We start from the raw sequence: 12,105 nt of genomic DNA, 5'->3' as shown, positions 1-12,105 counted from the left end.
TTGCTATACATAACTCGAACTCAACACTGTTAACTCGAACTGTTTTTGCCCAACGGCTACCGAAACGGTCGTTATCGCTTTAGAAAATCACTTTATTCCAAGCCATAGAGGTAAACCTCAACTGTTCGTAATTCATAAGCGTCATTATTACCACCATCGGCAAAATATTTTTGTCAACGACTTTTCTAAAGGTTTGGTGAAATTTGATTTATACCAAACATCCGCTTAGCAAACGCCCTTCGGAAGCGAGGTAAAGTGAGGTAATCTTTGCATAAACTTCAAGAAAAATCGGCAAAATTGATCGTGGGTAATACGCTCAAAAGAAAAAGATGTCTTATCTTTTGAGCGTTTCAACAACGATCAAGTTTTGCCAATGTCAATCTAAAAAATGTCCTGGCAATAACATCACCTCAAACAACGAACCAATCTCAAGTGATAGAAAAATCTCTATACTTTTTGATAAAAACGTTTTAAACTTTACATTAGAAGCATTTAATTTGAAACAAGCCATTTGTGCTTTTGATTTATATTATAGTTTGTATATGTACATGTATCTACTAATAAATAAATAAATACATGGACTTGTGACAGTGCTCTGATAACTTGAACGCTCTGATAATTCGAACACTTTCGCTCAGTCCCGTGAAGTTCGAGTTATTCATGTTTGACTGTATATGCTTTGTGTTTTATTAAAAGAGTTGGGTACTCTTTCTTTTTTCGTCGTTTCCATAGTTAGCGCTCTCGCTTCCAGTCAATAAAAATGGTTGACCTCATATGGACAAACAGGTTGTAACAGTTGGTTGCAGGTGATAGTAGTTAAATATTATGAACAGGTAAAATAGTTTGAATATCGTAAGCGGATGGAAAATGTAGCCGTTGCGCAGTTTGAAAGACCTACAGGCACATAGCTCTCCATAGTCTCTCAAGGGTCAACAAAATTAACTCTTTTATACAACCTCAATCAGTTAAACAAATATCAACAGGTGTCTGCTGTTGAACTTATTTTGGCATTTTCATGCAAGCAAAAAGTTTGACACTTTGACACTCTGCGTTTGACACCTTGACACGCTACGTTTGACACTGTGCAGGTACACCAAGATACTGATGAAGGACATTGATGTTGTGAATGGCGCTGGCAAGTCAGATAAAATGCGTCTCCTGAACATTCTGATGCAACTGAGGAAGTGCTGCAACCACCCTTACCTGTTTGACGGGGCTGAACCAGGACCACCCTACACAACAGATGAACATCTCGTTGACAACTGTGGTAGGTGACCTTAGGCTAAGTTGTCCTTTAACTTTACTTTAGAATGGTAGTCATTGTTCATTATGAGGAACTTTCTATATTGTCTGTAATATAGCAAATGATGAAGTATACCAAATCTGCTAAACCTTGTCTGATTGGTCTATGGCTAATTTGTAAACCAACTTACAAGGATACACAACGATTTCTGCTAATCATTGTCAATAAAACAACGCGTAAGCCACACATAATGATTACAAGCTGGCTTCACAGCTCTTATTATAGCAAAATTGATTTACTAGCTTAGGTTACTCAAATTAGCCAATTTGCTAATGTTACCATTGGCTAGTTAGTCAACTTAGCCAATAGCAACTACATTACCTGCCACTGTTTGTAAGCTGTTTTAGTGCATGTACAGGCATTCATCTAGTGAGCAAAAATAAAGCATATCTCGTTAAAATGTTGCTCAAACAAGTAGCGTTCCTCAAAAATCTCAATGACAATCTCATCCATTTCTGTATTGTGAAATAACGATGTCATACCATGAACATAGCATGTAAACACTGAAGCCTTAAACAAGAAGGCTAACCCTAGCATGAAGGGTTTTTGCAGTTATATCTCTCATTTATCGAAAAATGTTCTCGTTGGATCAGAGCTTTGGGGCTGTCTTAGAAAATTTTTGTCCCTAAAATTGGTCAACCTCTTTACTAATATCAATTTTATTGCTGAAAAATGAAAGATGTTTGTATTGCTATCATTGGTTGGATTAATGCTGTCAGTTAGCCTTTGACCTGTGTTGTCTAGCTGACGAGGTTCTCCTGCTCTGTTCCTATATTGTTTTTCTCTGCTGTTGACAGGTAAGATGGTCCTGCTGGACAAACTGCTGCCAAAGTTAAAGGCCAAAGGGTCAAGGGTACTTATCTTTAGTCAAATGACCAGAATGCTGGATATCCTTGAGGACTATTGCTTTCTACGCGCATATGAGTACTGTAGGCTGGATGGGAGTACTCCACACGAAGACAGACAGGTCAGTCAAACCATTTGTAGGGAGTGCTGAAACCATTTGAAAGTAGCTTGCCCCTTAACTCTTTCGCTATGGATTTTTTGCTTGCTCTGGCGGAATTAATTCAAGCCAAAAAATGTTGCTGATGCACTCTGGGTATTTTTACTGTAAAAGTCAGAGTTTCTGTCATAGAGCTTTAATCTAAAATATTTAGGAATCAGAAAATTCCGCATAAGAATAAATGCATTGGGCAAACAAAAGCCATGCTTAATATTTTTTTAGTGAACAAAACCATTTTTATAGTTTGACCAACAATGTAAACATCCATTTTCAATATAAAAATATAGTCGGCAGAGTGACCACTATATTTGGAATATACATAGTGTTGAAGAATTTCACCAGCAAAAATGCATTTAGATCAGTTTACAATTTTTTTCACATCCATCCTAAACCAGCATTAAAAAAGTTGTGGAAACTGCGAATTTATGCTGTGAATTTTGAGTAAAATAAAAACTAACTGATTCGTTTTCTTTGTGCAAAATGATAAACCAATATTCTAAAATGTGGTAAAATTTTTCATTGGATCCGCTAACTTGAACTGCACAAAACATTTTTCTCATGATAAGAAGTTTAAAAGTTATGATGGTAAATGTTGTATATGTGAAATAAAAATTAATTTTCTGTTCAAATACTTTTATTATCCGGGCAACGCTGAGCATTCAGCTAGTCTTTACAATAATAAGAGCCTTGTCCGTCCGTATGTCTGTCTGTCCGGCCATCCGAAGCCCCTGTCTGTCTGTCTGTCTGTCCGGCCATCTGCTGTAAGCCACAGTTGGAGGTTGGAAACAAGAATGCTTCATATGGGATTCCAACTCAGGACATTCGGCCGTCTGGCATGCTACAACCAACGACGATTGTTTGCATTCCAGGAGTTTAGAATAATTGTGCATCTACTTATTCTCTGTGCTTTATTGGCACACATGACGATCTCTCACGGTTCTTGAGCCAAGGTACTAGCAGGAGATAAAATAAGAATTTCCAATAATGTGCAGTTCAGCAATGTCAACTGTTCCTCAAAGAGTTTTTCTATGTTTTTATTGGCTGCTTTTGACATCCACAAATATTGTGAGTTAGTTTCCACCAAATGTAACCAGTGTTCCTATGTTCCTATGGGGGTATTCTGTGCATTAGCTAGTCCAATTGTCAACTTTTTGTACTTTACTCTATTTCTACTCATGTTACAGGAATCGATAAATGCATACAATGCGGAGGGCAGTAGCAAGTTCATATTTATGCTGTCAACAAGAGCAGGTGGTCTCGGCATCAACCTTGCCACCGCTGATATAGTAATTCTCTTTGACTCTGACTGGAACCCTCAGGTGGGTTTTGAGACATGAATACCTTCCTAGGTTTCAATGTAACGGCATAAAAACTGCAAATGGTTAGCTCTTTACAAATGGCTAGCTCTTTACAAATGGCGAGTCCCGTGTAGTGCGACACAGCGTCTGCCTGTGGCCAAGAGCCATGTAGTGCGACACAGCGTTAGCCTATGGCCAAGAGCCATGTGGTACAGTTTTAGTAGGCTTCAAGCAAGCCATTTCTGATTTGTGAGGAGTTAGTTAATTAGCCTATAACATCCTATAACAACTTAAATGAAAGGAAACAATTATTTGCATGCTTTGAGCCAATAGAAATTATGTTTACAGCCCGAGCATGGTTTGAGCATAGTTTCACTTTGCAAAGAATTTTTTGCAACTTTTGTTCACTAATTGTAGGCCAATCGACTTTTGATGATTTTTTATTGAACAATAGTTCTACTGAGATTGATTATTATATTTTAACTGTAATAACATTGATAACTTGTCTGACTCGGACGTACCCACGGTAGTAGCAGAAATGGTTGAAAAAGTTTCTGATTGAAAAGTGTTTGAAGTTAAAATAATTATATTTTCATATCAAGTGTTTTTGAAGGAGCAGAACTCGGATGATTTCATCAACGGTTTAAAAACAGAAAGAATACTATAACTACTGCATATGATAAATTGATATTCGTATTGTCACTACTGAATGTCTGGTGTTTCATGGGTATTAAAAAACAGCTTATAAACAGTGGCAGGTAATGTAGTTGTCATTGGCTAATTTGAGTAAGCTAGTATACGTATTAATAAGAGTCGTGAGAGGAAACTTCAGTGACATTGCACCTAACACCGAGTCGCTATGCGTATTTTAACCCAGATAATGACTATCTGCCCAATGAATCCATTGCATCTTTTGTAGCTTAATGGGTTAGCTTGTCACCTTGTGGACGGAAGGTCCCGAGATCAAATCTTCTGCGATATGGATTTATCATCACTAGATTCTAATTGCTATAGCCGGACATACGGTGTATGAAAAACAAACACTGAGATTTATAGGTTATAAACAAACGCATAGGTTCTTAATGACCTCACCTAGAGTCTCTGTTGATAAGCCTTTTAGCTGGTTATATTGAATGTATCATGTCTATGTGGCTGTTGTGTGAAGGTCATACTCACCATCTGCTCAATGTAAAAATATGTTCCGGCTTTGAATAAATATCAGCAATTGCAGAAAACAAATCATGATAACCTTCATTTCTGCAAATTTCTCATCAAACCTATTATTACACGCGGAGTCTGGATTAGTGGCTGAAAGAAGCTCACTTGAGCGTGAATTAACTTTCATGTGGTTTAAAGAGTTTTACTGGATCAAGTTGATGGACAGGGCTTCTTTTTTTTCAGCTCTGTTAGCTGTTGCTGATTATTGAGGAATTCTGAGTAGATAAGGCTGTCGGGAACAAACTGGAATATATTGCTTGCTCTATTAATAATAGATGGATATTTAGTTTGTCTATGAAGAAGTATCTAGATGGTATAGCAAAATGCAAAGTACTATGGGGGCTGCTATATCGTCCATGAGTTCTTGCTGTAAGGAGTTTTTTCTGTAGCCAATATGTTGTCCCATTTCGTTGCTTACTGGTGAGGATATTAGGTTTCTCTCTCTCTGGCCGCAGGTAGATCTACAGGCTATGGATCGAGCTCATAGGATTGGTCAGAAGAAACAGGTCTGGGTCTACCGGTTTGTGACGGACAGCACGGTAGAGGAGCGAATCATAGAACGAGCTGAGATGAAACTTAAACTCGACAATCTGGTCATCCAGCAAGGTGTGTTTCTCCTTCATTCCCCCCCCCCCTTCTCTCACTTTCTCTTCCCATCACCCACTCTCTTCTTCATCTCACTGTAGATCTGCTTGTTTTGATGTCATGTGAGCAATTTGGATAGAAAATACTATTACTATTGTTTAAAAAAACAATGGTACTTCTTTCATATTGGCTGATTTTGTCTAAAGAGTCATAGTGCTCAATATTCGGAAAGACATCACTTATCTTGTTGCTAGCAATAGCCAAACTACACTCTGTAGCTTTGTACTGCCCAGTCTGCAACTGAAACGCATGGTCAAGTCAGCTTGTCTGTATTTGTACAAGAGACAGCAGCTCAAGTACCAAAATAAACCTTTCATAAACTGCAGTTTAAATAATGTTTGGACTGGACAAACCATTTAGTCATGCATTGTATATAGGACTAGTTTAGCAAGCACTTGTTGTGTAATGCCAAGTACCTACCTCCCATCAACGTGCCTCTTGAGTTGTCATGTAGGAACTACTGATATTTCAAAAATCTGTTTAGCCATCACAGCTTTCATCGATCAATGTTCTCAGTCATGTTCATCCTAGACATAACGCTGTTCATAGCTAGCGGTGTATTTGACAAGTTCTAGTCCTCTAATGGTGGCCAAACTGTAGACGCAGAAGGTTTTTCATGAGGCGACATGCATCAACAAAATAGATAGCTGGCTTGGTCATCCAATAGAGTTTCTGTGTTTTTCCGCCTGTATTTCACTCACATTATAAAAACATCACTTGTGATGTTTTTATAATGTGAGTTTTTTGCATGTTGCTTTATTCTAGATGATGTTCATTGGCTAAAAGATTGGCCAATGCCTGACTACAACTGGGATGTTAGCCAATGTGTGACTGCAACTGGCATGTTTGCCAATGAAATAATTTTGGAGGAAGTAATTTAACACGGTCCACATTTAGCTAAAGGGCAAAGATCAAGATTCTGGCTAAAAGAATCCTCATGCAACAGCACTGTTTGTTTGGGCAGTACAGCTGTGCAGGTATCCGTTATAGGTCTAATTTCCCAATCGTAGTCCTGTTTTAGTGTCAGTATATTCTCGTAGTCAGACATATGGTTTTATCTGGTTCTGATAGGTCGGCTAGTTGACAATGCTGGTACTAAGCTTGCCAAAGATGAGGTCCTTTCCATGATTCGACACGGAGCGGAAAAGATATTCGCAAGCAAGGATGCAACCATTACTGACGATGATATCGACAAGATTTTAGACGATGGTTGGTATCCATTCCCTTCCAGTTGCTAATACACCCTATTGGAGCTGTTTAACTAGTTTAGATTTGTCTTCCCTTGCCAGCTAGGAGTAAGCAACTCTGTTTTGCTTCAAGTATTTAGCATATTGCTACAAAGTTTTTTATATCATCAAATACACAGTTTATGAGTGCGTATAGTAATTGTGTGAAGACCTTTGTAAACAAATGAAGCACATCTATGAACATCTAAACTAATTTCCTACTAATAGAATATTTCTATGACCACAGATTCATAAAATGCTTACCCTGTGATTTTCCTTATAAAACATACAAACTCACAATGTTTTATAGTTTGTTTTGTTTAGACTATAGTCGCTTTTTGTAGAACAACTAGGACTTGATCTGTACTTATGCTTTTATCAGGTGAGAAAAGAACTAAGGCACTAAAAAACAAGATGGCCGATCTAGGCGAGTCAAGTCTTAGGTCATTTTCTATGGAGGACCCAGGCTACAGTGCCTACAACTTTGAAGGTCAAGACTACCGAGAAAAACAGAAGGCTATTGTCGGGGCATGGATTGAACCACCCAAACGAGAGAGAAGAGTCAATTTCAACGTAGACGCTTACTTCAGAGAAGCCCTTAGAGTCTCAGAGCCAAAAGCACCAAAGGTTAGCATAGCGTTACGACTACCCCATAGCCAATGTGTTCACTTCTTATCCTTGGAGCCTTGTTTGTTGGGGGTACTAGTCTTGCAAGATGGGTTCTCGTCTTATGTTTCACAGGCTATATTTACATAAAACTGTTTTTATTGGCATTTTGGGTCCTTTCATTAGTTGTTTTAATTTTATTGTGGTTTTTGATAACAGATGCTGGCTTTTGGTTGCAATTGTCAATAAAGTAATATATATGAGAAAATTAACAAGATTTTCAGTAAATGCAATTTTAGTAACTGCGTTGTGAACCAGTTGTGAATATAACGTGAATTGTCCTTTATCTACAAAATTAAGGATTGTTTCCTCTTTCACAGTTATGAAATATAAATAGAACAGATGACTTTTTACCGCGCAGATCATAGCTCAGCTCTGCTCGTCGAACTTTCATAATTGCTTTTTTAAACCTAAACATTGTAAAACACTTTCAGTATGAAATGTCGATGGATATATCGCAAGCGTTTACGTGTTTCAGTTTGCTCAGGTCATTGATTCACATTGGTTTGAGTAAACCCTGATGTATATTCACAAATTTCTCATTCCAAGTCTACAGTGTTAGTTTGAAAATCTAGTCTGAATATTTCATATACATCCAGACCTACAGTATTATTTGTCATTTGTCGGTCACAACTGGTCCACTTCCAAGTCTCTCATGTAAACGGTAAATCGTGAGCTCTGCTGTGAGTCATCAGCTAACTGCTCTGTGATGACTTTATTTAAAGATTTCTAAGACAGCTTCTTTTGGTGTCTACACGCGTCTGATATGCATAGTATTGATTGGTTAACTAGGGCAAAATTATCTTAATCAAAAGGTTTTCTTATTAAAGTTGCCCAATATTTGTAACCATTAATTGTTTGTACCCGTAAATTCCAGTCAGACAGTACATTTGTTTGCAAGGACAACCTGTTGCACTTGAATCTCGTGTCCCCATGCTGTGCTTGTTCCTCATCTCGTATTCACTGCGTGTATTTGTTTTATGGTTAGATGATTCAGTACCAATCACAGAACTAGTCAAGTTTTGTAAGTTCTCCGCTTTAGTTTGTCAACCTGTCAAATTGTTGTTACAGGCTCCCAGGCCACCCAAACAGCCCAACGTCCAGGACTTCCAATTTTTCCCTCCACGGCTCTTTGAGCTCCTCGATAGAGAGATTTACTACTTCCGGAAGAGTTTGAACTACAAGGTACTGCTCACTCTTTACTGCTGCCTCGTATGCTCCTAACTACTGACTAGTGTACAGAGTTTATACTTCTAACTAATGACTAGTGTACAGAGTTTGTACTTCTAATTACTTGCTAGTGTACAGAGCTTGTACTCCTAATTAGTGTACAGAGCTTGTACTACTGACTAGTGTACAGAGCTTGTACTACTGACTAGTGTACAGAGCTTGTACCTCTAATTACTTGCTAGTGTACAGAGCTTGTACTCCTAACTAGTGTACAGAGCTTGTACTCCTGACTAGTGTACAGAGCTTGTACTCCTGACTAGTGTACAAAGCTTGTACTACTGACTAGTGTACAGAGCTTGTACTCCTAACTACTGACTAGTGTACAGAGCTTATACTCCTGACTAGTGTACAGAGCTTGTACTCCTACTACTGGCTAATATACAGAACTTCCTTCTTCTTAAATCTCAGGCTTTCTGGTAAGGGTCGGAGAGCAGTTACAATGTTATCAAATATCCCCAAATCTACACACTAGACATTTCATCATTCTTATCACCATGCTGTAGACATCAGCTTATTTCAGCTTTGGGCCGAAATCTCAAAATGTCCATTTTGACATTACAGGTGCCTCTCAACCCTGATCTTGGTGCTGACGCTGAAAGGCAGCAACAGGAACAGCAGGAGTTGATAGATAACGCAGAGCTGCTGACGGAAGACGAGATACAAGAGAAGGAAGACCTTCTGAATCAGGGCTTCACTTCATGGAACAAGCGGGATTTTAACCAATTCATTAAGGCCAATGAAAAGTATGGTAGAGACGATCTCGAAAGCATCAGCAAAGATGTTGAAGGGAAAACGCCTCAGGATGTCATGCAGTACGCGAACGTCTTCTGGGACAGGTGCGCTTTGTGTTTACATAGTGTCCACCTGATCCACTTGTTATTTAATAAGCCATTTTGCTCGAATGATGATGAATTTGTTTAGCAGCGTAAAATTTTGTTTTGTGTTGCATTGAGTAGTTTTAATATCCAAAATTATTCTCACAGCGCATCATTTAGCGGTGGACAGTTTGTTTAGTTTGGAAGTTTTCCTCTTTTTAAGAAAAACTATTTAGAGCAGTATATTTATACTAAGGGACAAAGGTATGGCCAAACGCGCCCATTTTTTCATTAGTTTCAACCGAAATCACAAATTGAACGAAAAACAGAATTATTTGGCCGAAATTCATAGAATTGTCAGTGCTGTGCATGCACACCAAAGTCGTCGACGAAACGCTTTTAATTGGCTAAACAAATTATTAGCAAGCACGATTCTAGCAGCTTTCGCGATTTACATAGTCCGAGACACATAATGCGACACGCAAGAAAAATACTAACACAATTTGCCATAGTAAATATAATGCAACTGACTTGATTGCGCTAAAGATGGCAACTCTTTCTACAATGGAACTTCTGCTGCTAAAAAAGAACATGTTATCATTTTTTTAAACAATTCGTACCCTTGCTGTCCGAACGCTAAAGAACCAACAATTGCGCAATCTAGGCAGTTGCATCGTTTGTACTATGTAGAATTGCACTGGTACTTTTATTGTGTATTAATACGTGTTTTGGACTATACCAATTGCGATAGCTGCTAAAATCGCACTCGCTAATAATTTGTTTAGCCAATTAACAATTTTGGCCGACTAATTCTGTGTTTTTTGTTCATTTCGTGATTTCGGTCCTAACCAACGAAAAAATCGGCACATGTGGCCGTTCTTTAACTCATGGATTGAAAATGTTAGAAACCGCATGCATCTGATGACAGCATACCGTCCCCGGCGTGCTGCCAAACTTCTTTGGCTAGTTCATTTTGTTTTATCAACTACGACACCCAAATTCAAATAATTTCATGCGCTGTAACTGCATAATCTGCTGTAGTACATTGCAAAGGGGTTGCATTGCCTTGCTGGAATGTTTTAATTTTAAGAATCGTCCTTCCTTTGTAAGTTAGAATTGTACATGCGGTAATGTATAATTTGATTATAATTCTCCCACTCGCAGGTGCAATGAGCTGCAGGATATTGATAAAATTATGACTCAGATAGAGAGGGGTGAGCAGAAGATCCAGAGGAGAATCAGCATAAAAAAGGCTCTCGATGCCAAGGTATTTCTCACCTGTTTATCACCCTGTTGTTTTTGCTTATAAAGAAGGCTCTCGATGCTAAGGTATTTCTCACCTGTTTATCACCCTGTTGTTCCTGCTTATATAAAAGGCTCTCGATGCCAAGGTATTTCTCACCTGTTTATCACCCTGTTGTTCCTGCTTATAAAGAAGGCTCTCGATGCCAAGGTATTTCTCACCTGTTTATCACCCTGTTGTTCCTGCTTATAAAGAAGGCTCTCGATGCCAAGGTATTTCTCACCTGTTTATCACCCTGTTGTTACTGCTTATAAAGAAGGCTCTCGATGCCAAGGTATTTCTCACCTGTTTATTACCCTGTTGTTTCTGCTTTTCTTGTGCCTCCCGGGTAACTCCTATCGTAAGAATCAAGAAGTTATAGATAATTAGTTATCGGAGCTATTAAACACACATATATATAATGTATATATTATATGTATATGTAATATATGTATATATATATATTATATGTATATATAATATATATATACTGATGAAGAAGAAGGTTGCAGTTCACTAGAAGCAGAGTGTTCAATATTAAAATAAAGCATTTATATAAAATGTATTAGGAACTGTAAACTTTAAAAATTGTTTACTACCGAAACTTTTAGTAGTAATAGTTTTTAAAGTCTACAGTTCCTAATACATTTTATATATACAGTGTATATATATACATATATGTACATAAGAGTCAAGAAACGTGTAAAAAATGTATATATATATATATACACACATTATTTACAGAGAGTGCTATTTTAAATGCTAGAGGTGAAACCATTTGCTTGATTTTAATGAATAACTGTTACCTTTTTGGTTTTTGTTTTATGATTCTTGTATGGCATAATTTGAAAACATTTCTATTGAAATGAAATTATCGCCAACGCAGGAAGCTATGTATATAATGTATATATTAGTGACATGAAAAAGATGAGGTTGATCACGCATTGTTTTTGCGCAGATGACAAGATACAAGGCTCCCTTCCATCAGCTGAGAATATCATACGGGACGAACAAGGGTAAGAACTACACAGAGGAAGAAGACCGATACCTCGTCTGTATGCTGCACAAGTTAGGGTTTGACAAGGAAAACATTTATGACGAGCTGAGGGCATCTGTGAGGCAGGCTCCCCAGTTTCGGTTTGACTGGTTCATCAAATCAAGAACGGCCATGGTGGGTGGCATTTAAATTTGTCATAGTAGTGTTTAGCGTGTGCTGTCGGTGTTATCTTCTATGAGGTAGGTGAATATGGTATCTGGTTTGGTTTGGGCTGTGAGACTTTGCATGGATAAGTTTTCATGTTTGTATTTGTCTAATGGCTTTTGGAATAAAATAGAGGGTTATAGAAACTTGTAATTCTTTGCGAGGTGCAATGGCACAATTCTAAAGTTTCCAATGGCGTTTCGTGACAGCTCACAGCA

General features: G+C 38.0%; 1 protein-coding gene across 1 annotated transcript in view; it reads left to right on the top strand.

Annotated features, from left to right (window-relative positions):
* The window catches only part of LOC137408830 (SWI/SNF-related matrix-associated actin-dependent regulator of chromatin subfamily A member 5-like), a 29,985-nt gene that overhangs the window by 16,412 nt on the left and 1,468 nt on the right, over positions 1-12,105 (top strand). The window contains exons 10-19 of the mRNA XM_068095409.1: positions 1,089-1,267; positions 2,101-2,270; positions 3,491-3,625; positions 5,278-5,428; positions 6,539-6,676; positions 7,076-7,320; positions 8,431-8,544; positions 9,151-9,425; positions 10,569-10,671; positions 11,645-11,857. Of these exons, the coding sequence (XP_067951510.1) occupies positions 1,089-1,267; positions 2,101-2,270; positions 3,491-3,625; positions 5,278-5,428; positions 6,539-6,676; positions 7,076-7,320; positions 8,431-8,544; positions 9,151-9,425; positions 10,569-10,671; positions 11,645-11,857 (1,723 nt within the window). The remainder of the gene's footprint in view (positions 1-1,088; positions 1,268-2,100; positions 2,271-3,490; positions 3,626-5,277; positions 5,429-6,538; positions 6,677-7,075; positions 7,321-8,430; positions 8,545-9,150; positions 9,426-10,568; positions 10,672-11,644; positions 11,858-12,105) is intronic.

This window comes from Watersipora subatra, chromosome 11, assembly GCF_963576615.1.
Source record: "Watersipora subatra chromosome 11, tzWatSuba1.1, whole genome shotgun sequence".
NCBI classification, from domain to species: Eukaryota; Metazoa; Bryozoa; class Gymnolaemata; order Cheilostomatida; family Watersiporidae; genus Watersipora; species Watersipora subatra.
This window is presented reverse-complemented; position numbering and strand designations above follow the sequence as displayed.